This window comes from Eleutherodactylus coqui, chromosome 9 (genome assembly GCF_035609145.1).
Source record: "Eleutherodactylus coqui strain aEleCoq1 chromosome 9, aEleCoq1.hap1, whole genome shotgun sequence".
Taxonomy (NCBI): domain Eukaryota; kingdom Metazoa; phylum Chordata; class Amphibia; order Anura; family Eleutherodactylidae; genus Eleutherodactylus; species Eleutherodactylus coqui.
Genome location: NC_089845.1, coordinates 155825064 through 155848961, shown reverse-complemented (window position 1 = coordinate 155848961; position 23898 = coordinate 155825064). Strand labels below are relative to the sequence as shown.

General features: G+C 45.4%; 1 protein-coding gene across 1 annotated transcript; it reads right to left on the bottom strand.

The window, feature by feature from the left end:
* Positions 1 to 230: 230 nt before the first annotated feature.
* On the bottom strand, positions 231 to 12693 carry LOC136578576 (protein rtoA-like). The gene is made up of 3 exons (XM_066578718.1): positions 12573 to 12693; positions 6277 to 6387; positions 231 to 2682 (listed from the first exon to the last, which is right to left on the bottom strand). The coding sequence occupies exons 1-3, from the start codon at positions 12625 to 12627 to the stop codon at positions 1307 to 1309; spliced, it is 1542 nt and encodes a 513-aa protein (XP_066434815.1). The 5' UTR covers positions 12628 to 12693; the 3' UTR covers positions 231 to 1306.
* Between the last annotated feature and the right edge of the window lie 11205 nt (positions 12694 to 23898).

The following is a 23898-nucleotide window of genomic DNA, read 5'->3' as shown; positions in this document are numbered from 1 at the left end:
CATACAGGAGAGAGTTAAACGCTCCCCTTTTCCCTCGAAATTTTGGAATCTCTTTGTTAATGTTGCCTGGTTTATGAGTGCAACAAATATTTTGTGATGTTAAGGATATTTTTGTCCCAGATGACTTTATAATCTGGTGTTTGCAATTCTGTTCTCAAAATGCCGTTTTTTCTTGTTATGAGCATTGCCCCACGGCATGAAAGGAAACCGTCCAACAACGTTACATCGTAGAGAGTCTAATACGTTTATTGCATGCTGAAGATGAGCAGCTGTGAAACATTCATACATTGCAATGAATCAGTAAATGTCAGTAAAATACAATTATACCGCATGTATAATACCACACTGCAATAGCAAAATAATTACAGTAGGCAATGACTCCTAAGCACAAAATGTCCTAAGTAGATGTCGCTACTATAGCGGGCTGCGCCAAAGATTGTATTGTCTCAATACAGCCCATCGAACCCTGCAAGCAGAATTCTAAAATCCTTCATACGAGCTATTAGCCAATATGTGAATGACGTTGACACAACGAAAAATATATAAAAATATTGAGAATTTCACAGAACAGTAACAGGGTAGAGTTATAAGGATTTACACTCAGTGGCATAGCAGGGGTTGCAGTTACACCTTAAAGGGGTTGTCCAGTTGTAAAGTATTGATGGCCTATCGGCGGTGGTCCAACGTCCAGGAGCTACTTTGATCAGCTGGCCTGCTGCACTCATGCAGTGAGCTGATTTCTGTAGGAAGCAAACAGCTCTGTTTCCACCGTAGTGGTCAGGATTGGTATTACAGGTAAAGTACTCATTCATTTCAATAGGAACTTTGTCTGTAATACCAAGCCCGTCCACTGCAGCAGTAACAGACCTGTCTGCTGCCAGCAGAAACCAGTTCCGAGTAGATGTGCGCATCGGACCAGTAAACTGCTGATAAGAGAGGTCATGAGTGGAAGGCTTCTGACGATTTACTATTGATGGCTTACACCTGGACAGCCCCCTTAAGCTCCCGAAGCTTCGTAACCCACAGGCCCATCAGGCTAATTGCTCTAAGATGTCATCAACTACATAAATAAATACTACAAACTTCACATTTAGCTCTGGTCTCCAACATGAGGCTCTCCGGCTGTTGCCAAAATGCAACTCCCAGCACGCTTGTGCCTGTGAGCGCATGCTAGAAGTTGTAGATTCCAAACCACATAGAGTTCATGACATACAAGGTAGAAGGTGACATCATCAGTGGTTAGATAATGCGGTTTTATATTCCGGGGCCCAGGAGCTTCAAGCTTTGCCTCTGGATACATTCACAGTTATCCACTTGTCTTAATTGAAGGATCTTTGATTTTTGAATGGGAGGAACTATGACCATGATTGGAAGATCCACTAATAGCATGCAAGATAGAGGAGGAGCCCACGGAAGAACCACCATTACTGTTATTGTTAGCTATGGAAGTAGAAGAGCTGGAGCCAGATACTGGACCACTGTTGGTGTCAGTAGAGTGAATGGTGGCAGAGGGGTCTAAGAAAGAACCGCCATTGCTGTTATTACTACTTGTGGAAGTTGAAGAACTGGAGCCGGATGCTGGACCGCTGTTAGTGTTGGTAGAGTGAATGGTGGAGGAGGAGCCTAAGAAAGAACCACCATTGCTGTTATTACTACTAGTGGAAGTAGAAGAGCTGGAGCTAGACACTGGACCACTGTTGGTGTTGGCAGAGTTGCTGGTAGAGGAGGAGCCTAGGAGAGAACCAGCATTGCTGTTATTACTAGTTATGGAAGTTGAAGAGCTGGAGCCAGATACTGGACTGCTGTTGGTGTTGGCAGAGTTACTGGTAGAGGAGGAGCCTAAGAGAGAACCACCATTGCTGTTATTACTAGTCATGGAAGTAGAAGAGCTGGAGCCAGATACTGGACCACCGTTGGTGTTGGCAGAGTTACTGGTAGAGGAGGAGCCTAAGAGAGAGCCACCATTGCTGTTATTATTAGTTATGGAAGTAGAAGAGCTGGGGCCAGATACTGGGCCACTGTTGGTGTTGGCAGAGTTGCTGGTAGAGGAGGAGCCTAAGAGAGAACCACCATTGCTATTACTGTTAGTTATGGACGTAGAAGAGCTGGAGCCAGATACTGGACCACTGTTTGTGTTGGCAGAGTTGCTGGTAGAGGAGGAGCTCAAGAGAGAACCACCATTGCTATTATTACTAGTTATGGGAGTAGAAGAGCTGGAGCCAGATACTGGACCACTGTTGGTGTTGGCAGAGTTGCTGGTAGAGGAGGAGCCTAAGAGAGAACCACCATTGCTATTATTACTAGTTATGGGAGTAGAAGAGCTGGAGCCAGATACTGGACCACTGTTGGTGTTTGCAGAGTTGCTGGTAGAGGAGGAGCCTAAGAGAGAACCACCATTGCTATTACTGCTAGTTATGGAAGTACCTGGAGAAGAACTGAAGCTAGATACTGAGCCGCTGTTGGTGGCAGCAGAGTTGCCAGTGGTGCCACTAACAATATTGGAGGAATTGGAGTTATTGGGGGAGGAAATGCTGTTACTGTTGGAGTTATTGGCATCATGCGCAAGGATAGCTGCAATGACTTCATGGTGGTTACACAGGTTGGTCATGCAGCAGAATACTTCACTTTTATCCTTGCCTTCACAGCTGGTGGTGCAGTCTTTGTAATGTGCCTCTTTTCCATCTGAAAATCAAATCAAGAGGAGAAGTCATATTCTGGAATTTTGGAACATTTTTCAACTTTTTGAAAATGGTGGCCAAATGAATCTGGCAGTTAGGAAGTTCCTTATATGTTTATGCATGTCTGTCTAACTAGCGGTGAACTGAACAGTCAGGGTATTGTACAACACTGTGGAGACCTCCTGAGATGTTGGAGATGGAGCTCTATGTCTGAAGCCGTCCACTAGACTGATGACCGACTGCCGCCATGCTGTACATTTTTGAGTAAAGCGACAACCATTCTTGACACAATTTTGAACCTTTCAGAAACTTTGGGCTCCTGAAATATAGCCCAAATTCCCAAAAAGTTGGGACGCTGTGTAAAATGTAAATAATTGTTAAGAAAAAAAGAATGATTTTTTTCTTAACATTTATTTAATTATCTGACACTGATTTAGAAACCTCCTACAACCATATTTTACCCTCAGTAGAACATAGAACAGAAATCAGAAAGGTGGAAGGAAGGCATTTCTCCCTTTCCTAAAAAAATTAATTAATTTAGAAACTGATGGCACCAACACATCTCACAAAAGTTGGGCCAGGGGCGTGTCTACCGTTGTGTAGCATCCACTCTTCTTTTTACATCAGTCTATAAACGTTGGGTAAATGAGGAGACCAATTGCTGGAGTTTCGGGAAAGGAATGTTGTCCCATTCTTGTCTAATGTAGGGTTGTGTAAGCTCTCGCCTACGACCTGAAGGCTGCAAGTTCGATCCCCGCATGATTCAGGTAGCCAGCTCAGCCTTCCATCCTTCCGAGGCCGGTAAAATGAGAACCCAGCTTGGTGGGGGGTAATAAGTAATAATTACCTGAAAGCGCTGCGGAATCAGTTGGCGCTATACAAATACCAAGATTTATTTCTATCCACTCCGGGGTCGTCTTTGCTGGATTTCTTATTTTATAATGTGCCAAATGTTTTCTATTGGTGAAGGGTCTGGACTGCAGGCGGCCAGTTCAGCATCTGGAAGCCATGCTGCTATGATAGATGTGGTATGTGGTTTAGCATTGGATGGAGCATATGTTGTTCTATAACCTCAATATACTGCTCAGCATTGATAGTACCTTTCAGGATGTGTGAGCTGCCCCTGCCATAGGCACTAATGCAACCCCATACCATCAGAGATGCAGGCTTTTGAACTCTGTGCTGATAACAAGCTGGATGGACACGGCATCAACTGGTTTCTAAAAAGAATTTCTCTTTTTGACTCATCTGACCACAGAACAGTTTTCCATTTTGCCCCTTTCCATTTTAAATGTGCTTTGGCCCAGAGAAGACGCTGGCGTTTCTGGATTGTGTTGTTATATATGGCTTCTTCTTCTTCATATGATACAGCTTTAACTTACATTTGTGGATCTCACAGTGAACTGTGTTCACAGACAATGATTTCTGGAAGTATTCCTGAGCCTATGCAGTGATTTGCATTACAGAATCATGCCTGTTTTTAATGCAGTCACACTTGAGAGCCCGTAGATCTTAAGCATGCAATATTGACCTTCGGCCTTGTTCCTTGTGTACATGAATTTCTCCAGATTCTCTACATTTTTTGATAATATTATGTGCTGTAGATGGTGGGATATTTAGAGTCTTCACAATTTTACATTGATGAACATTTTTCTTAAAGTGCAGTTTTTCACAGATTGTTGAACCTCTGACCACCTTTGCTTCTGAGAGACTCTGCCTCTCTAACTTGCTCTTTTTATACGCAGTCATATGACTTAGTAGAAAATTGACCCTTAAGCTGTTTTTCATCAATACCAGTTACTTTTCCAGCCTTTTGTTAACCCTGTCCCAACTTTTGTGAGACGTGTTGCTGCCATCAATTTGCAAATGAGTTCATTAAAAAAATGATATGGAGAAATATCTCCCTTTCCCCTTCTGATATGTGTTCTATGTTCTGTTGTGAATAAAATATGGTTATATGAAATTTTAAAATCATTACATTCTTTTTTTCTTAAAATTTATTTACATTTTACACAGCGGCCCAACTTTTTTGAAATTGGGGTTGTAAACTGGGCCTGTAATTGGGTGTGAGTGATGAGCATACCTATTGTGGGTGCAGAGGGTGTAGTCACACCCAGGCCCTGGAGCCCAAGGGTGCATTAAAGTTGGTGGCCCTGTTATAGATTTTGCATTGGGTCTAAACAGCTTCTAGTAATGCCTCTGGGGGCAGACTTGCCCTAGGTAGGATTGGTTGGGGTCATGGAATTGGTTGAGGTCATGGTAGGATTGGTTGAGGTCATGGTAGGATTGGTTGGGGTCAGATTAAGCTCATGGAAGGATCGCTTGGGGTTCAATGCGGGCATTATGGTCTCAATCCAAGACCATAAAAAAAAAATCGACCTTGAAGGGTGCCCTCTGTCTTTAGATCAGGCATCGAATGTTATAATAATCCTAAAGACACCTTTATTTTACACCTCTGAGCCATCTGTGGATGTCATGGTCTAAGGGAAATTCAATATTTACCCCAACTATGAGGCATATAGAAAATAATTCCTCTGGAAGGTGGTACAGGGTGGGTTGCAGTGATGACACGACACACTACCACATGATGACGTTGCTGCTATACATGGGCTTCAGTTTTGTGGCGGTTGTCACTACTGATGCCATTATCAAGAAAGCATGGGTAGAAGTAATTGTGATGATGAGTTCAGGTGGGTTTTGCCCCGATTGGTTTGTACTCATTTATATTGATGCTGTTGCCCATAGATTAAGCTTAATGCACAATGTGCTTCGGACCGAGACGCCTCATGGCTTATATAAGGGTTATTTTTTAATGTAGCATACTTGGATGTATTTATGGAGTCTTCTGTTGGATTTCATGGTACTGTGCATTCCTTGTGCGCTATCTACTATATGGATGTAATCAAACCATGAAGGTGTTCGAGTCATCTTGGCTCTGACACCACATTTTTATTGCTTTTAAGTATAATTAATTAATCCCTTCATGACTGCCGATGGTAAATTTACCTTGGAGCGGCCATGAAGGGTATATGGAGCAGGCTCAAGAGTGGTGTCCAGTCCATACTCAGCGGTGGCTTCTGAGAGCTGACCGCTGCTGGTAACTGCTCAAATCACACTTGGCTCTGAACGCGGCAGTTAATTGTTATTGCGGTCAAAACTGACCGTGCGTCTAAACGGTCAACGGGGGCGGGGGGGGGGGGGCGGGACCCATCGGCATTCCCTGCAATGCAATCAGTGGTGCCGATGGGTGAGTATGGCAGTGTGGAGCCTACTGAAGGTATTACAGTATATAGTATAGTAGCATTTTTAAAAAATTTCTCCCCCACTTAAATTTTTTTAAAAGTTTTTCTGTACATTATACGGTACATTAAATGGTACCATTAAAAAATACACCTCACACGGCATATAACAAGCCCTCATATCGCTATGTGATTGGAGCATTAAAAAGTGATGGCTTTTGGAAGGCGGAGAGGAAAAACTGAAAATAAAGAAATTCTTAATGTCTTGGCCTGAAGGGGTTAATAAAGGTGTATATTTATACTTTTATCCATTTTTCTGTGTATGTTGGTGTTAGTCAGGACATGACCCGGTCACTCACCTGCAGGTTTTAGGTTGTACGTGCAGCCATGTTGCGACTGTTCGCACGCTTTTATCGGGCAGTTTTCATTCTCGTTCTCTTCTCCACAATTGTAGCAGTACAGGGGCTGAGCTGTAGAAGGAGAGGAGAGGCGGCCATTAATGAGGCGTGTGTAGATATATGCAACAGAGGACCAAGCATGACATCTCCTCAGCATGAACCCCTCAACCTGTCCACGAGGCTGAGAAGTCCTCAGCGTGTGATTAACCCAACCCAGCTGCTCTCATATGAAAGAAAGGGTTGAAATTGCAGCCGGTATGCAGCCTCAGAGGACTGGTACCAGGACTGGCACTAACCACCATACTGACATCATGGGGAGGCAGCCTACCTGAGGTTGTCTCATGGCATTAGAACATCTGGCACCTTCTTTGTATGCCGGGTTTGCAGGGATCTGGGTATTCTCATGATCATGGCAAGTCTTAGTTATGCGCGGCCCATGCGGTCACACAGGGCGCTGCTCACCAGCTTGTAGGGGGGGGGGGGGGGCACTAGGCAAACGTAGATCTAGGTCGTCTGGGCCTGATGACCTTCTTCGTCTGTGTGGCTGCATGAATCCTCCTCCTGGCTCTGTCTCTTCCTGTCTGGTATTCTTAGCTACGGTTATCAGCCCATCGATGATCGTACAACATAGTCGCTTAGTTCTGCTATTTATGTTATGAGCTTAGTTCTGCGGTTGTATCTATGTTGTGATCTTGGTTCTGGTATTGTATCTATATGCTAAAGTTGGTTAATGCTGTATTTATGAACTGGTTGGCTCTGAAGCTGTAGTTATGTTAGGAGCTTGGTTCTGTTGCTGTATTTATGTACTGAACTTGTTTCTGGTGCTATATATGTTATGAGTTTGGTTCTGATTCTGTAGCTGTGTACTGAGCTTGGTTCTGGTTTTGTGTTTATGCTATGAGGCTATGGTATTGTATCTATGTACTTTTCTTTGTTCTGGTATTACATTTATGTACTGAACTGGGTCTGGTGCTGCATTTATGTTATGAGCTTGGTTCTAGTGTTGTATCCATGTAATAAGCTTCGTTTTGTATCTATGTGATGAGCTTGGTTTTGGTGCTGTATTTATGTACTGAGCTTGATTCTACAGCAGTATTGCATCTATGTATTGAACTTGGTTCTGGTGTTGTATCTATGTGATGAGCTTGGTTCTCGTGCTGTAAATATGTACTGTATGTATGTCATGAACTTGGTTCTCGTGCTGTATATATGAGCCTTGTGTGTTAAGCTCTTGCTCACAACCTGGTTGTGGGTTCAATCCCCGCATGGCTCATGTACCTGGCTCATGGTTGACTTGGCCTATCATCCTTCCAGGGTAGGTAAAATGAGTACCCAGCTTGCCAGGGGGTAATAAACAAATTACCTGCAGAATAGTCCCTTCCCTGAGTTTGGTTCTACTGTATTTATGCTATAAGCATATGATATTATATCTATGTACAGTGTTTGGTTGGGGTGCTGTATTTATGTACTGAGCTTACTTCTACCGTAGTATTGCATTTATGAATAGAACTTGATTCTAGTGCTGTATTTCTCTTATAAGCTTGGTTCTGGTGCTGTATTGATTTTATGAGCCTGGTTCTGTACAGTATTTATTCAGTGAGCTGTTCTGTTGTGGGTACGCTGCTATTCTGTTGCTTTCTGCACACGCTGAATACAGGCAATACAGCCTATAAATGTAATATATATTATTTTTTTCTTATAGAGGGGAAGGGGCCAAAGAAAATTAGGCACAGGATGCCACCTAGCTTAAGGCTGGCACTGCTTATGATAGTGGGTGATGGTCAGTGGCATCAGACTGCTGTGCATATGGTTAATGAGGTCTGATGGTGTTGCAGCACATTGGCAGCACGGGTGCCGGTGCACATTGGCAGCACGGGTGCCGGTGACCCCACCACACTTCCAGATGTCGTAGCATTGAGGTTCTCTCCTTCTTCTGGCGAAGCCGATATAATCCAGATCACTGAGCCAAGAAAAAGATGAGTCATCAGCAAGGTGACTGCATCCCTGTCTGGTGAGGGAGAGGTTAATGAAACGTATCTCATTCTAATCTGGTCACATCATGGGCAATCATATCCAGAGCTGCATTCACAATTTTGCTCATTCTCACCTAACACGTAGGCTGGAGATCTTTGAATCTCATTGCTGCCCCCTGCTGGTTCAGTATATGCACAACATGCCCTCTTGTGATACTCTGTAGCAGGTTTACACTATCTAGTAGTAGTTCAGTGCACACTGCTAGAGGTATATGTTAGCTGAGGGGTTTAGGCTGTTATGCAGGATTGTAAATGCAGCTCTGGCTGGGACCAGAGTATAAAATGTAAAGCAACAGTTGAATTGGGAATGCAGCTCCGGATATGACTGAAATATAGTGCAATAAGTAATAGCAGAATTATTAATGCAGCTCTGGATGTGAATGGAGTATAATAAGAAATGTAATGGTAGAACTGTGAACACGGCTCTGAATGTGACAAGAGTATAATACGAAAAACAATGGCAGAATTGGGAATACAGCTCTGGATGTAACAGGAGTATAATAGGAAAGTTCTAGCAGAATGAGGAATGCAGCTCTGGATGTGATTGCAGTATAAAATAAAATGTAACAGGAGAATTATGAGTGCAGCTCTGAATGTGACTGGAGTATCATGCAAGCTGAGATAGTGTAAGTTAGGAAAAGCAAAGGATTTACAATGAACAACATATATAGATACAACCTATGGTATAGTATTAGGGGGTGGAGTTATGCTTTAAAACTCCTCCCTCATACGATAAAGTGCTGGGATCTGAAGGGGGTTAGTTGTCGGTGCTTACAGGGGTCTCAAGGGTAAGCAAAATGTGGCAGCTTTCTTCCAAAAACAGCAGCACATCTGTCCGCAGGTTGTGTCTGGCTCTGCAGCTCAGTACTTTTCACTTCAGTGGATCTGAGATGCAACACCAGACACAACCTGTGGATCGGTGTGGTGCTGTTTCTGCCAGCCATGTTTTCCTGATTCCCTTCCCTATTTACTGGATGTACTGTATATACTCCAGTATAAGCCTAGTTTTTCAGCACACTTTTTTGTGCTGAAAAAAAACCCCTCTGCTTATACTCGACTCAGGGAAGGCTTAAAAAAACCTCTATACTCTCCTCCCAGCCGGAGTCTGTGTCTCCGGCGCCGGTGCGGCAGGCTGCTGTCATCCACCGCCGTCCTCTTTGCTTGGCTCTGTCATCCTCCGCCGTTAGTGCTGTGTAAGTAAGAGCTGTGATTGGATCAAGCGTCAGCCAATCACAGCCAGTGCTCGATCATTCACAGCCAATCAAGCTGCTTTAGAATTCTCCCAGCTGTCATCTTCCTGCTCAGCTTTCAAATCCCCTGCAGTCAGTGCTGTATAAATGAGCGCTGTGATTGGATTGAGCGCTAGCTGTGATTGGCTGGCGCTCAATCCAATCCCATCGCTTACTTACACAGCGCTGACAGAGCCAAGCAGAGAGAACGGCGCGGGATTACAGCGGGGAGAATTAAAGCGGTTTGTCACACAGACGCCTTCTGGGAGGTGAGTATGGAGGGTTTTTTTTAACCCAGTATATACCCGAGTATAGCACGGCTTATACTCAAGTCAAAAAGTTTTACCAGTTTATAGTGGTGAAACTTATTGTCTCGGCTTATACTCGGGTCGGCTGATACTAGAGTATATACGGTAATTGCTTTGCAGTTCAGCAGTGCCTGAAGCGTCATATAGTCAGAGGTCATATACCGTGTTTCCCCAAAAATAAGACAGTGTCTTATATTAATTTTTGTTCAAAAAAGTTTAACATTTTTACATGTATAGGACACTATTTAAATTGACTTTTTTAAATTAACTGTTAGCAGGGCTTAATTTTGGAGTAGGGCTTATATTTCAAGCATCCTCAAAAAGCCTGAAAAATCATTTTGCATCCTCAAAAATTCTGGAAAATCATGCTATGTCTTATTTTGAGGGTATGTCTTATTTTCAGGGAAACAGGGTAGGAAGCCGTCCATCTGGGGGCACTTTTACACTCCGCACCGTAAGATGTGGCTTACATTCCGCTCCCCAACCAGCATGTGTGGATTTTGATGCAGAATTGAAGCCATTTGAATTTCTGCATCACAATCATCATGGAGGCCACAGAATTTGCTGTGGAATTTACGGGATCTTGATACGCATATTGTGCGCCAATTCCGCCACCATGAAAGCTCCCTTAAAGAATCAACGCAAAAGCTGCACGCTGGGCGGAATTTTGGAAATGACTACTGTGCCCGTTTTATCCCCCCCCCTCTGGCACCCTTCAGTCACCGTACCCCACCTGCGTTACAACCCTTCAGTCGCGGTACCGCAGCGTCTTTACCGCGGCCTCTCACTACAATCGCGCCGCTTCGCTTCTGATCTCTATATTTAATGACGTCCAATGATTACAACACTAGAGGTTTTATAATGAAGGGTGACGCATCCTTAACCCCTCCTTGCCCGGAGGGAATCTTCCAGCATACTACCACTGTCATAAAATCAAAGGCAGGTGTTGTGTAACCTCACAATTACTCGTCGCACCTCTGAGGTTGCGTCAGCCCGATGATGAAGCGTTAAACAACAAGTTATATACATTCTAGTATTAACTGTCTGTGTGCCGCGTAGCAGGAGAGCCATGATTAGCTCCAGCATAGGCTGTCATCCATCTTTCCCGCGCCCCTGCACTGCAAATCTGCCCAATTATGCAAAAGTCTTTTATAACTTAGCAGAAGAAGATGGCCTTTGAAAACCCATTGATCTCCGATCTATGGGCCGCAGCAGAGAGCCAGCGCTAGCACTGGAGGACCAGAATTCCAGTCATTTCAATGGCCGCATGTAATACTACACTTGCCCTGTAGTGGCTGCAGGGTAAATAAGCCCGCAATGGCAAATTTCCCCAGAAGAAGCAACTGCTTTCTTGAGCTGGGGTCTGAGGAGCAGCGGCTCTCATATTAAAAGCATTCCCTGCGATTAGTAAAACCCTTTTAAAGGGATTGTCCAGCTGTGAACTCTTGATGGTTTATCCTTTGGATAGGTCATCAATAGTAGATGATGGTGATCACTGCTGATCAGCTGTTCGCTGGGCTGGCACACTTGTGCACTGAGTTGATTTCTGCAGGAAGCAGACAGCTCTGTTCTAACTGCAATGGTCAGGCTTGGTATTGCAGGCATTGAAGTAAATGGGAATTTTGTTTGTAATACCAAGCCTGGCCACTACAGTGAGAATGGAGCTGTCTGCTTTCTGCAGAAATTGTCTCAGTGCACAAGTGCACTAACCCAGCAAACAGCTAATCGTTGGGGGTCCCAGATAGCAGACCTCTCCTGATCTACTATTTATGTCCAAAGGGTAGGGCATCAATAGTTTAACTTTTTAGGGTCCATTTTATTTTTGCATAATTGTGAATGCAGCTCTGGATGTAGCTGGAGTATGGTACAGGCTGGGATCAGTGTAAATCCCAACAAATCCCCCTCATTGGAAAGCAGCAGGACTGCTGTAATGAATACATTACTGTACTTGATTTTTATGCTGCACTGCCTTGATTCTGTATTGAAGACCATGAAATATAAAAGTATATTCCAATCACGCACCAAAGTCATAGTAACTTAATGTGCTAGGCCAAAAAAGAAGACAATGTCCATCCAGTTCAGCCTGTTTCCTCCTCCCATGCCCCCCCCCCCCATGTTGATCCAGAGGAAGGCAAAGAAAACACAATAAGGCAGAAGCTAATTACGCCATCTGGAAGGGGGGGGAATCCCTTCCCGACTCCATAATGGCAGTCAGATTAATCCCTGGATCAATACTCTTCACAGGAGGCTCCTTCTTGACTCCAAGTCAATCAGTTGGAAGATCCTCCGATCAACAACCCTTCTGACTACTTAAAGTCTATGGGTGCATAAAGCGACCAGTGTGAACGTGCATTAGCATCTGTGTTCACTGGGTCTTTTTTTGCACGCCCTCCTTTTCTGTGAGCTGTCACATGACTTGGCCTTATTGCATTTTTTTTCTTGTGCACGTGGAAAACGGACAACAAACAGATGCAACAAAGACATAAAAAAGGCAAAAACGCACCAAAAACGCACCTATGCAGGGAAAATGGTGCGTTTTTCACGGACAAAATACAACAATGCAAAAGAGCCCAAAGTGGTAAGTAGCAGAATTATGAATGCAGCTCTGGAGTATAGTGTTATTAATTTCAGCAAGCGTAGATGCACAGAGCTGCTATATGAGGCCTGACGGGCGGTAAATGTCTTACCCATGGTGTCCACGCAGAGGACGGCAACCACCAGACATATCAGAAATCCCTTCATCTTGATGTCTCTGGATGGAGTGAATACAAGGAGCACACGGCACTTCCCGTATATATAGTCCTTCTCTTCCATCTTATTAACATAAATGTACCAAAAGCTGATATTTATCATGATGTTAACCATCTGTGGCGAAAGTTTCACGACATAATTACCAATATCTGAGGAGTGTCATTTAATTATCACATTATCAAATGAGCGATTCACGCAGTCCACTCCTTGTCTGATGGAGGGATGTGGTCTTATCATGGCGCTGATCGCGGGAGACGCCTCTCACGTTCATAGAGCTACAACCAGACGTGGCCCTTAGTCACAGCTCGTAACGTTTTATGTGATACTATGTTTATGTCACATTTCCTTCTATTATTAGTTTATTGTGTTGCAGTTTCCTCCATTGTGCCAAGAACAAATTTAACTAGCCTCACGGGAATTGGGTCCCCGGCTCCTTGCATACATGCCGAAAGTAGGAAGGGAGATGGAAACCCCGTTGGGAGCAAGACTCAGATCCTGTATGGGGGTGATATTGAGGGGCTTCCAATGCTATAAAATGACCCAATCCCTTGTCTCATAGACAAGGAAGAAGCGGACTCTCTGGAGGCTGGTGGCCATACAGTAGGGAGTCTGAAAACGAGAACATAGCCGTCGGTAACACACGTGCCATTGGTTGTTGCCGCGATTGGGTGTTGTGGCACATGCGCTGCGGAATAAGTTGGCGCTATACAAATAAAGATGATTAATTTATTATTTATAATAGCCAGGTCATTTACCAATCATTATTAGTGCTGAGTGAACCTTTGAAAAGTTCAGTTTGGCTGGCTTGCCGACTTTGGGCAAAAAGTTTGGTTCGGTTCAACTTAGTTCGAACTTCACCAATACCCCTAAAACCGTCGTATAACACTGTCTAAGGCCGGATTCACGTGAACGTATTTGCGCAGCATATTATATTTGAAAAATCTGTATTCACATAAGCATATTTTGTACACCAAAAAAGTATGCAACTGCTCTATTTTCCTGTGTATTTGCGTAGCGAAGAGTACATGTTGCACTAATTACACTAATTGCCCATTTCAATGAATTGTAACACGATTGTTTGTTTTTTGCATGCAAAGGCACACAATTTGCATGTATAAAAAGCACAGTAGAACATGCATATAGATACAAATACATGCCTAAATGTGTGTAATGCTTGTGTGAAGCCGGACTAAGAGCCATAAAAGCCCTGTATAACATGATTAGTTACCTACCAGTGTATATAATGCACCACATCAATTAAAAAGAAGAAAAACAAAAGAAGAATGAAGAAGAAAAAAATAGAAGAAGAAAAAAAGATGACAGAAAAAGACGATAAATGAAGAAGGGAACAGAAGGAAAAGTAAGAAGAAAAGGGAAAAAGCAGAAGATGAAGAAAAAGAAAGGAATAAAAGAAGGAGGAAGAACGAAAAAGAAGGAAGAATGAAAGAGACATGACCTGGGCATTACGGAGTCATTGCCACTGTGACCTGACTACCCCCCACCCCTTTTACCCATTCCTTCCAATAACTACCAACACAGTAACTTGGATTAATTATGGCCACAGCAGCCATGTTTATTTACAAACAACATTAACATATCATGACAATTTAACCCCCTCTGAACTAAACCCTGAGAGAGATCCCTGGAGCCCTAACCCTAAAACTAACTGCCGCCTCACCAATAACCACCGGAAAATAGTTGTACCTGTCGCCGGTCGCACTTCGGACTCGGGCGACACTATTTTCCTACCACTTGCCCCCGCTGCCAGACGACAGACTCAAGGGCCCACCACTCATCCCCTCGCCCCAGGTCGCCTATACCGGACCCGGAGGCCGGCTAGTCATAACTTGGCTAACCATACCCACCAACTCAGCAGGGCCCGTCCTGCGTTAACCAGAGGCGACAGTCCTAAATAAACCACATCAAAGAGGGGAAGGAAGCTATCCAGCCCCTGCTACCCCCCTACTCCCCTTTTACTGGCTCCAAGGGACCCCTCCCCCACAAGCTGCTATGACAAATGCCCCCCCCCCCCCCCCACATCTTCCGGGCGGGTGGGACTCTTCGCTGTCTTGCTTGAAGTGAGTCTACCCCACCCAGACTAACTCCTCCCCCCCTTTCTTCCTAGCCTTCCACTAACTCCCCCTCCCCCTTCTAGCAAAATCTATCCTATTAACCCTTTACTCCCCGTTTCCCGGTCATGTCTGCCTTCGGCTATGTTCCCTGAACTCCGGCTCCGGTGGTTCTAATTAACAAGGAGAAGAATGAAGAAGAGGAAGAATGAAGTAGAAAAGAAGGAAAAAAATAAGAGATAAAAATAAGAACAAGGAAATAGAGGAGGAAGGAAGAAGAAGCTGAAAAAGAAGAATTTTAGCAGGGTCAGTTGAGATGAAGCACCCAAGGTTCAGGTTCGGGTTTACAACGAACTAATCTTTTAGCAAAGTTCAATCTGAAACAGGGTTCGACTGTATCGGTTCACCCAACACTAGCTGTTACCATGTAGATTGCTGGCTCTAGGTATATGTGGGCCCTTGGGAGACTGCAGACCCTGTGCCTAGCCCATCCTAGGCTTGGTAAGTATACGGTTATTTACCTACACTGAAGGCCCCTTTATTGGAGCCCCCCCATCTAGTAGCGTGTTGGACCTCCTTCAACCTCCAGAACTGCAACAACTCTTTGCAGTGTAGATTCCACTAGGTGATGAAATCATTCTGCAGGAATACCGGCCCCTGCGGACAACACGCTTCTTCTAGTTGCTGCACATTAGTTGTAGGTGCTAACATGTTCTGACCAGCTGACAGGAAGGGGTCATCGATTCATGCTGCTTGTGCCAAATTCTGAAATCCTATCAGCACGGGGCAACAGAAATTGGAACATTACCAAAAAATTGGGTGTAATAAAATAGTAAAAGAACCTGTTAAACCCTCCGACACTCCCTGACGATCTTCGTTTACTTGGCTTCAGCGAAAGCATGCCGTATACCTCTATGACCATTGCAGCCAATCACTTGCGCAGCTGTCCCATGCCATATATTGCTGAATATGTGGGTGCAACAAGCACATCAATGCTGCAGCTGTTTAAGCAAAGTTCGGCAGGGAACAGCAGAATCGCAGCATTGAGGACATACAGTTAGGGCCAGAAATATTTGGACAGTGACACAAGTTTTGTTATTTTAGCTGTTTACAAAAACATGTTCAGAAATACAATTTTATATATAATATGGGCTGAAAGTGCACACTCCCAGCTGCAATATGAGAGTTTCCACATCCAAATCGGAGAAAGGGTTTAGGAATCATACCTCTGTAATGCATAGCTTCCTCTTTTTCAAGGGACCAAAAGTAATTGGACAATGGAATCTAAGGGCTGCAATTAACTCAGAAGGCGTCTCCCTCGTTAACCTGTAATCAATTAAGTAGTTAAAAGGTCTGGGGTTGATTCCAGGTGTGTGGTTTTGGATTTGGAAGCTGTTGCTGTGACCAGACAACATGCGGTCAAAGGAACTCTCAATTGAGGTGAAGCAGAACACCCTGAGGCTGAAAAAAAAGAAAAAATCCATCAGAGAAATAGCAGACATGCTTGGAGTAGCAAAATCAACAGTCGGGTACATTCTGAGAAAAAAGGAATTCACTGGTGAGCTTGGGAACTCAAAAAGGCCTGGGCGTCCACGGAAGACAACGGTGGAGGATGATCGCCGCATACTTTCTTTGGTGAAGAAGAACCCGTTCACAACATCAACTGAAGTCTAGAACACTCTCAGGGAAGTAGGTGTATCTGTCTCTAAGTCAACAGTAAAGAGAAGACTCCATGAAAGTAAATACAAAGGGTTCACATCTAGATGCAAACCATTCATCAATTCCAAAAATAGACAGGCCAGAGTTAAATTTGCCGAACAACACCTCAAGAAGCCAGCCCAGTTCTGGAAAAGTATTCTATGGACAGATGAGACAAAGATCAACCTGTACCAGAATGATGGGAAGAAAAAAGTTTGGAGAAGAAAGGGAACGGCACATGATCCAAGGCACACCACATCCTCTGTAAAACATGGTGGAGGCAACGTGATGGCATGGGCATGCATGGCTTTCAATGGCACTGGGTCACTTGTGTTTATTGATGACATAACAGCAGACAAGAGTAGCCGGATGAATTCTGAAGTGTACCGGGATATACTTTCAGCCCAGATTCAGCCAAATGCTGCAAAGTTGATCGGACGGCGCTTCACAGTACAGATGGACAATGACCCCAAGCATACAGCCAAAGCTACCCAAGAGTTCATGAGAGCAAAAAAGTGGAACATTCTGCAATGGCCAAGTCAATCACCAGATCTTAACCCAATTGAGCATGCATTTCACTTGCTCAAATCCAGACTTCAGACGGAAAGACCCACAAACAAGCAAGACCTGAAGGCTGCGGCTGTAAAGGCCTGGCAAAGCATTAAGAAGGAGGAAACCCAGCGTTTGGTGATGTCCATGGGTTCCAGACTTAAGGCAGTGATTGCCTCCAAAGGATTCGCAACAAAATATTGAAAAAAAAAATATTTTGTTTGGGTTACGTTTATTTGTCCAATTACTTTTGAGCTCCTAAAATGTGGAGTGTTTGTAAAGAAATGTGTACAATTCCTACATTTTCTATCAAATATTTTTGCTCAACCCTTTAAATTAAACGTTACAATCTGCACTTGAATTCTGTTGTAGAGGCTTCATTTCAAATCCAATGCGGTGGCATGCAGAGCCCAACTCGCGAAAATTGTGTTACTGTCCAAATATTTCTGGCCCTAACTGTATGGGCGATCAGCAACACACAAATTTTGCGCAATTTTCTCAGCCGTGTGAAACCGGCCTCAGTCAGATAGACCACCAGAGGAGATTTACTCCATTATTACCTCCAGGCATCTCAGATGAGGAGAAGAGTGGTAGGTTAAGAAGCCGCTAAGTAACTAACCATTGAGGGTAAGGACCAAGAAGGGCGATCCCGAGAATGGTGATCCGGAGCATCCCTGAATGAACAAAGCGATGATCACATGTGTGCTGCTTCTTTATTCATGTCAGCGGGATCACCAGATATAACTAACCCCCTGAACTCATCTATTTCCAGCAATTTTTATGATCCGTGGTGGTCCCAGCAGGCAGACGCCCATCAATCAGCAAGTTATCCCCTATTATTTGTCATGGCAAAACGCCTTTAATTCATAACGTTTCTGTATTTCACTAGTTTATTCTACCAGCTCTGTCAGGTCTAGTAGTAATCCCTACCCTCAGCGCTCAGTTATCCTGTGTATACAGGGTAGCTTATTTTTGTGGTAAAGGCTGGACATTAGAGATGAGCGAGCACATTCGTCCGAGCATTAGGGTGTTCGAGATGCTTGTTACTGGAGACGAGCACCACGCGATACTCGAGTCAATTTCATTTCCTTCCCTGCATGCTTAACGCCATTTTCTGGTCAATAGACATGCAGGGAAGGCATTACCACTTCCTCCTGGGATGTTCCAGCCCTACCCCACCCCCCTGCAGTGAGTGGCTGGCGAGATCAAGTGACCGCCGAGTACTTAAAGCGGTCCCACCCACGGCTTGCCTCAGACACATGCTGGGGGAATATAGGGAAAGTGCCGCTGCTTATTCAGGGATAGTGTTAGTGTAGGATCCTGTCTACAAAAACCCCAATGGTCCTTCTTAGGGCCACATCTGACCGTGTGCATTACTGTTGTGGCTGCTGGGAGCAGTTTTGCACCAAAATTATTTTTTTATCTAGGGCTGTGCAGGCCATTACAGCTATAGCGTTCTCAGTCTGCAGTCTGTAATACAGAGTATAGGGAAAGTGCTGCTGAGATAGGGAAAGTGGTAGTGTAGGATCTTGTCTACAAGAACCCCAATGGTCCTTCTTAGAGCCACATCCAGGGGCATAACTATAGAGGATGCAGGGGATGCGGTTGCATCCAGGCCCAGGAGCCTTGGGGGTCCATAAGGCTCAGTACTATGAATAAAGCATTATAGTTGGGGACCCTGTTCCAGGTTTTGCATTGGGGCCAAGGAGCTTCAAGTTACGCCTCTGGCTACATCATTGTGCATTACTGTTGTGGCTGGCTGGGAGCAGTTTTGCACATTTTTTTTTTTTCATCTCGGACTGTGCAGGCCATTACAGCTATAGCTTTCTCAGTCTGCAATCTATTATACAGAGTATAGGGAAAGTGCTGCTGAGATAGGGAAAGTGTTAGAGTAGGATCCTGTCTACAAGAACCCCAACGGCCCTTCTTAGGGCTACATCTGACCGTGTGCATTTTACTGGGTGGCTGCTGGGAGTTGTGGTGCTTCCATTATAGTATTATGCAGCTAGGCCTGTTTGCAGCCTTCTGTAATTTTTTTTCTGACTGGAGTTTGCCTTAAAATACCGCTCTCAGCATGAAAGTGGACGCAAATAATTCCATACTCATTTATACCATTCTGTGTTTGCAGTGAATTAGACAGCGGACTCACCGCTAAACAGTACTGTAATATTACCGGGGCCACTGCAAAGTATTTCAGCTCAGCCGCTGTGCAGAGCGTCTTAAAATACCCTTTCCTTGGTGGGGTTGAGATAGCCGCAGTTACCAGCACTATCCACTGGCTTTACAGTCTTCTCCCACTCCACACAGCCTCTATTATCTACAAGTCTCTGTGAACAGTAAATTACCCCTAGGTATCAGCGCAAGACAGCGGGTTACTTTTTTCCTAGTCACAGCATAGAGCCTCCGCTATCTACAAGTCTCTGTGCGGTGAATTAAGCCACAGTTGTCAGGGCTGTACAGTGGGGTAATTTATTTGGCCCCTGCTCTATTCGTAATCCGCCATGATGAGGAGTAAGGGTAAGGGTCGAGGACGTGGATGCGGATGTCCAAGTAAGGGTGTGGGCACAGGCAAGTTCCTGGGCATGGAGAATCACAGCCGGCTGCTGAGGGATTAGGAGAGAGGCAAGTTTCTGGGGTCCCCAGGTTCATATCACAATTTATGGGTCCACGTGGTAGACCTTTATTACAAACAGAGCAGTGTGAGCAGGTCATGTTGTGGATGGCAGAAAATGCATCCAGCAATGTATCGGCCACCCAGTCTTCTACGCAGTCCACTACTCCTGGCTTAGAGACTGCAACTCTGAATCCTCTGGCTGCTGCTCCTCCTTCCTCCCAGCCTCCTCACTCCATGAAAATGACATATTCTGATGAGCAGGCAGACTCCCAGGAACTGTTCTCGGGTCCCCGCCATGAGTGGGAAAAAACGGTTCCTCTCTCACCTGAGGAGTTTGTCGGGACTGATGCCCAACCTTTGGAAAGTTCTCGGGGTCCGGGTGATGAGGCTGGGGACTTTCGGCAACTGTCTCAACAGCTTTCAGTGGGTGAGGTGGATGATGATGAGACACAGTTGTCTATCAGTGAGGTAGTAGTAGGGGCAGTAAGCCCGAGGGAGGAGCGCACAGAGGATTCGGAGGAAGAGCAGCAGGACGATGAGGTGACTGACTCCACCTGGTTTGTTAAGCCTACTGAGGACAGGGCTTCAGAGGGGGAGGCAATTGCAGCAGCATGACAGGTTGGAAGAGGCAGTGGGGTGGCCAGGGGTAGAGGCAGGGCCAAAACGAAGAATCCCCCAACTGTTTCCCAAAGCACCCCCTCGCGCCAATCCTCCGTGCAGAGGGCTAGGTGTTCAAAGGTGTGGATGTTTTTCTTTGAGAGCGCGGCTGACCGACAAACAGTGGTGTGCAACCTGTGTCACACCAAGATTAGCCGGGGAGCCACCACTACCAGCCTCACCACCACCAGCATGCACAGGCATATGATGGCCAAGCACCCCACAAGGTGGGAAGAAGGCCGTTCACCACCTCCGGGTCACACCACTGCCTCTTCCCCTGTGATCCAACCCCCCTCTCAGGACACAGGCACGAGTGCTTCCCGCCCTGCACCCACACCCTCACCTCCACTGTCCTCCACCCCATCCAGCAATGTCCCTCAGCACAGCGTTCAGCTGTCACTAGCACAAGCGTTGGAGCGCAAGCGCAAATATGCCACCACGCACCCCCACGCACAAGCTTTAAACGTGCACATTGCCAAATTAATCAGCCTGGAGATGCTGCCGTACAGGCTTGTGGAAAGGGAGGCTTTCAAAAACATGATGGCAGTGGCTGTCCCGCATTACTTGGTCCCCAGTCGCCACTATTTTTCCCGGTGTGCCATCCCAGCCCTACACCAGCACGTCTCCCGCAACATCAATCGTGCCCTCACCAACGCAGTTACTGGGAAGGTCCACTTAACCACGGACACGTGGACAAGTACTGGCGGGCAGGGCCACTATATCTCCCTGACGGCACATGGGTAAATTTGGTGGAGGCTGGGACTGAGTCAGAGCCTGGGACTGCTCACGTTCTACCCACACCCAGAATAGTGGGTCCTACATCGGTGCTGGTATCTCCGGCGGTTTATGCCATCTCCTTTAAACCCTCCTTCTCCTCCTCCTACGCAACCTCTACCTCTCAATTAAGAAGTGTGAGCAGCACGTCACCAGCAGTCGGTGTGGCGTGGCGCAGCAGCACAGCGGTGGGCAAGAGTCAGCAGGCCGTGCTAAAACTACTCAGCTTAGGTCACAAGAGACACATGGCCCACGAACTGTTGCAGGGTCTGATAGAGCAGACTGACCTCTGGCTTTCGCCGCTGAGCCTCCAACCGGGAATCGTCGTGTGTGACAACAGTCGTAACCTGGTGGCGGCTCTGCAGCTTGGCAGCCTCACACACGTGCCATGCCTGGCCCACGTCTTCAATCTGGTGGTTCAGCGGTTTCTTAAAAACTACCCTCACTTGTCTGACCTGCTCGGCAAGGTGCGCCACGTCTGCGCACATTTCCGCAACTCCACCACGGACGCTGCCACCCTGAGGACCCTGCAACATCGGTTTAATCTGCCAGAGCACCGACTGCTGTGCGACATGCCCACACTTTGGAATTGTACACTGCACATGTTGACCGGGCTCTATTAGCAGCATAGAGCAATAGTGGAATACCAACTCCAACATGGGCGGCGTAGTGGTAGTCAGCCTCCCCAATTCTTTACCAAGGAGTGGGCCTGAATGGCAGATATCTGCCAGGTCCTCAGAAACTTTGAGGAGTCTACCCAGATGGTGAGCTGCGATGCTGCAATCATTAGCGTTACCATCCTGCTGCTATGCCTGCTGAGAAGTTCGCTGCAAAACATAAAGGCCGGCGCTTTGTGGTTGGAACAGGAGATGGGGAATGACAGTATGTCGCTTGATAGCCAGACCACCCTCATGTCTATATCTCAGCGCGTTTTGGAGGAGGAGGAAGAGACAGCTGGGCACACTGCAGAGGGTACCCATGCTGCTTGCCTCTTATCTGTTCAGCGTGTATGGGCTGTGGAGGAGGAGGATCCTGAAAGTCATCTTCCTAGTGAGGACAGCCATGTCTTGCGTACTGACACCCTGGCACACATGGCTAACTTCATGTTAGGCTGCCTTTCTCGTGACCCTTGCATTAGATGCATTCTGGCCACTACGGATTACTGGGTGTACACTCTTCTTGACCCACGGCACAAGGAGAACCTTTCCACTCTCATTCCTGAGGAGGAAAGGGGTACAAGAGTGATGCAATACCACAGGGCCCTGGTGGAAAAAGCGATGCTAAACTTCCCATCTGACAGCGCTAGCGGCAGAAGGCGCAGTTCCGAGGGCCAAGTAGCCCTTCACAGGTATAGACTAAAAAATTAAATCTTTATTGGAATCCTTTAAAAACATCTATGGGCTAACTGACAAACACAACATAAAGACGAAGGATATCTTGATATCCTTTTCAAACACAAAGTCTCTTGTATTTAATTACGAGACTCTAATGTACCCGGGTAGTAAATTCGATTTATATATATCTGGGTGACCCTTTAATAAGTTAGATCCGTGTATCCGTATTGGTATAATAGGAAGTCAGTTGTTATGATGTAACGTTAGAGGTGTAGCCGTATAATTCACAGCTAAGAATGATCACTTCATAAGTCAGAGATAGGGACAGCTCTTACGATGTTTAGAAGTGTAGTCATATAGTTCATGGCTAGAGATTATCACTTCATGAGTCAAAAATTAAAGCAGCTCAACGCGTTTTCCCACTAAAAAGTGGTTCATCAGGAGCCAAAGTGTATGACTGGCTATTGTGACAATACTTGGATACGTTTATGAATACTTCCCTAATGTCCTTTATCTTATAGAAACCAAATAAAAAGATAGGACTACTTGATGATGGCTAGAATTTGTTTGACGTCTGGGAACCATCATGCATAAAGAATTTGGTCAGATGGCATATAGATAACAAGTAGGCAATATTCTTTAGTAATAGAGAGCTCAGGGAGAGGTTATCAAAGGGTTATTTCAGGTATTGTTTGGACCCTGAAATAAGGTTGTGTAGGGATGTCACCACCTTAAAGCCCTCTGGAGATGACCTTAGCTCATAATCTGTTTAGATAGGCCTAGGCTATGAGAATCAGTGCCATAGAGGAGCTAGCTGCTAATACCGTAGTATAGTATGGACAGTGAGTTAGTCTAATATACTCCTGTTCCCGAACCAGCAATAATAGTACTAGCACTAACTAATAGTCCTCTTATAATGACACTAACTAATAGTCTGAACTCGAATAGATAGCTATTCTGAAGCCCTAATAATAGTTCAACCAGAGCGTCAAATAAAGATAGATAAAATAAAAAAAATAGATGGAAAGGTATAGGGCCTGTGGCTCTGATGGTGAACCACAGGCAGTAATGATTGTCTAAGCGTCAGCGCCGTATATAGCCACAACAGGACCGCCCCTTGGGGAGGGGTCATAAAGCCCAACCAATAAGAGGCATCCACGAGATGGTTAGTGGGAAGGATCAATGACGTAATCCTAATTAGTTGGAAAATCGCAGCTAATACCTCGATAATGGTTGACACCGGTAAAAAGATGTAGAGCTGGTTGATAGGCAGCTAATGATGGTCTCCGATCACCATTCCTGGCCACCGATTGCTGAAGAAGTGCCGTAGTAAAGTAGTTCTAATCCCGGAGCTCATCCGGACGCAGTGCGCATGCACGCTTTGCGTGATGATGTCATTACGTCAGTCATGTGATGTTAATGCGTTCTCGGTTGCATAGCGACGCGGCCGCTTGCTGATGCAGTAATTAGAACATCATTCATTCATTAGATCCCAGGGATGGGATGAGAGGCTCACTCTCTCTAGGATAATTGATGATTATATACATAGTGAGTACTTTAAAAGTGA

Excerpts from the sequence above, each read along its gene's own strand:
- LOC136578576 (XM_066578718.1), bottom strand. The coding sequence starts at position 12,627 with ATGAAGGGATTTCTGATATGTCTGGTGGTTGCCGTCCTCTGCGTGGAC. Across the intron at positions 6,388-12,572 it reads CCTCTGCGTGGACACCATGG|CTCAGCCCCTGTACTGCTAC; the intron begins GTAAGACATTTA and ends CTCCTTCTACAG. Across the intron at positions 2,683-6,276 it reads GTACAACCTAAAACCTGCAG|ATGGAAAAGAGGCACATTAC; the intron begins GTGAGTGACCGG and ends TTTGATTTTCAG.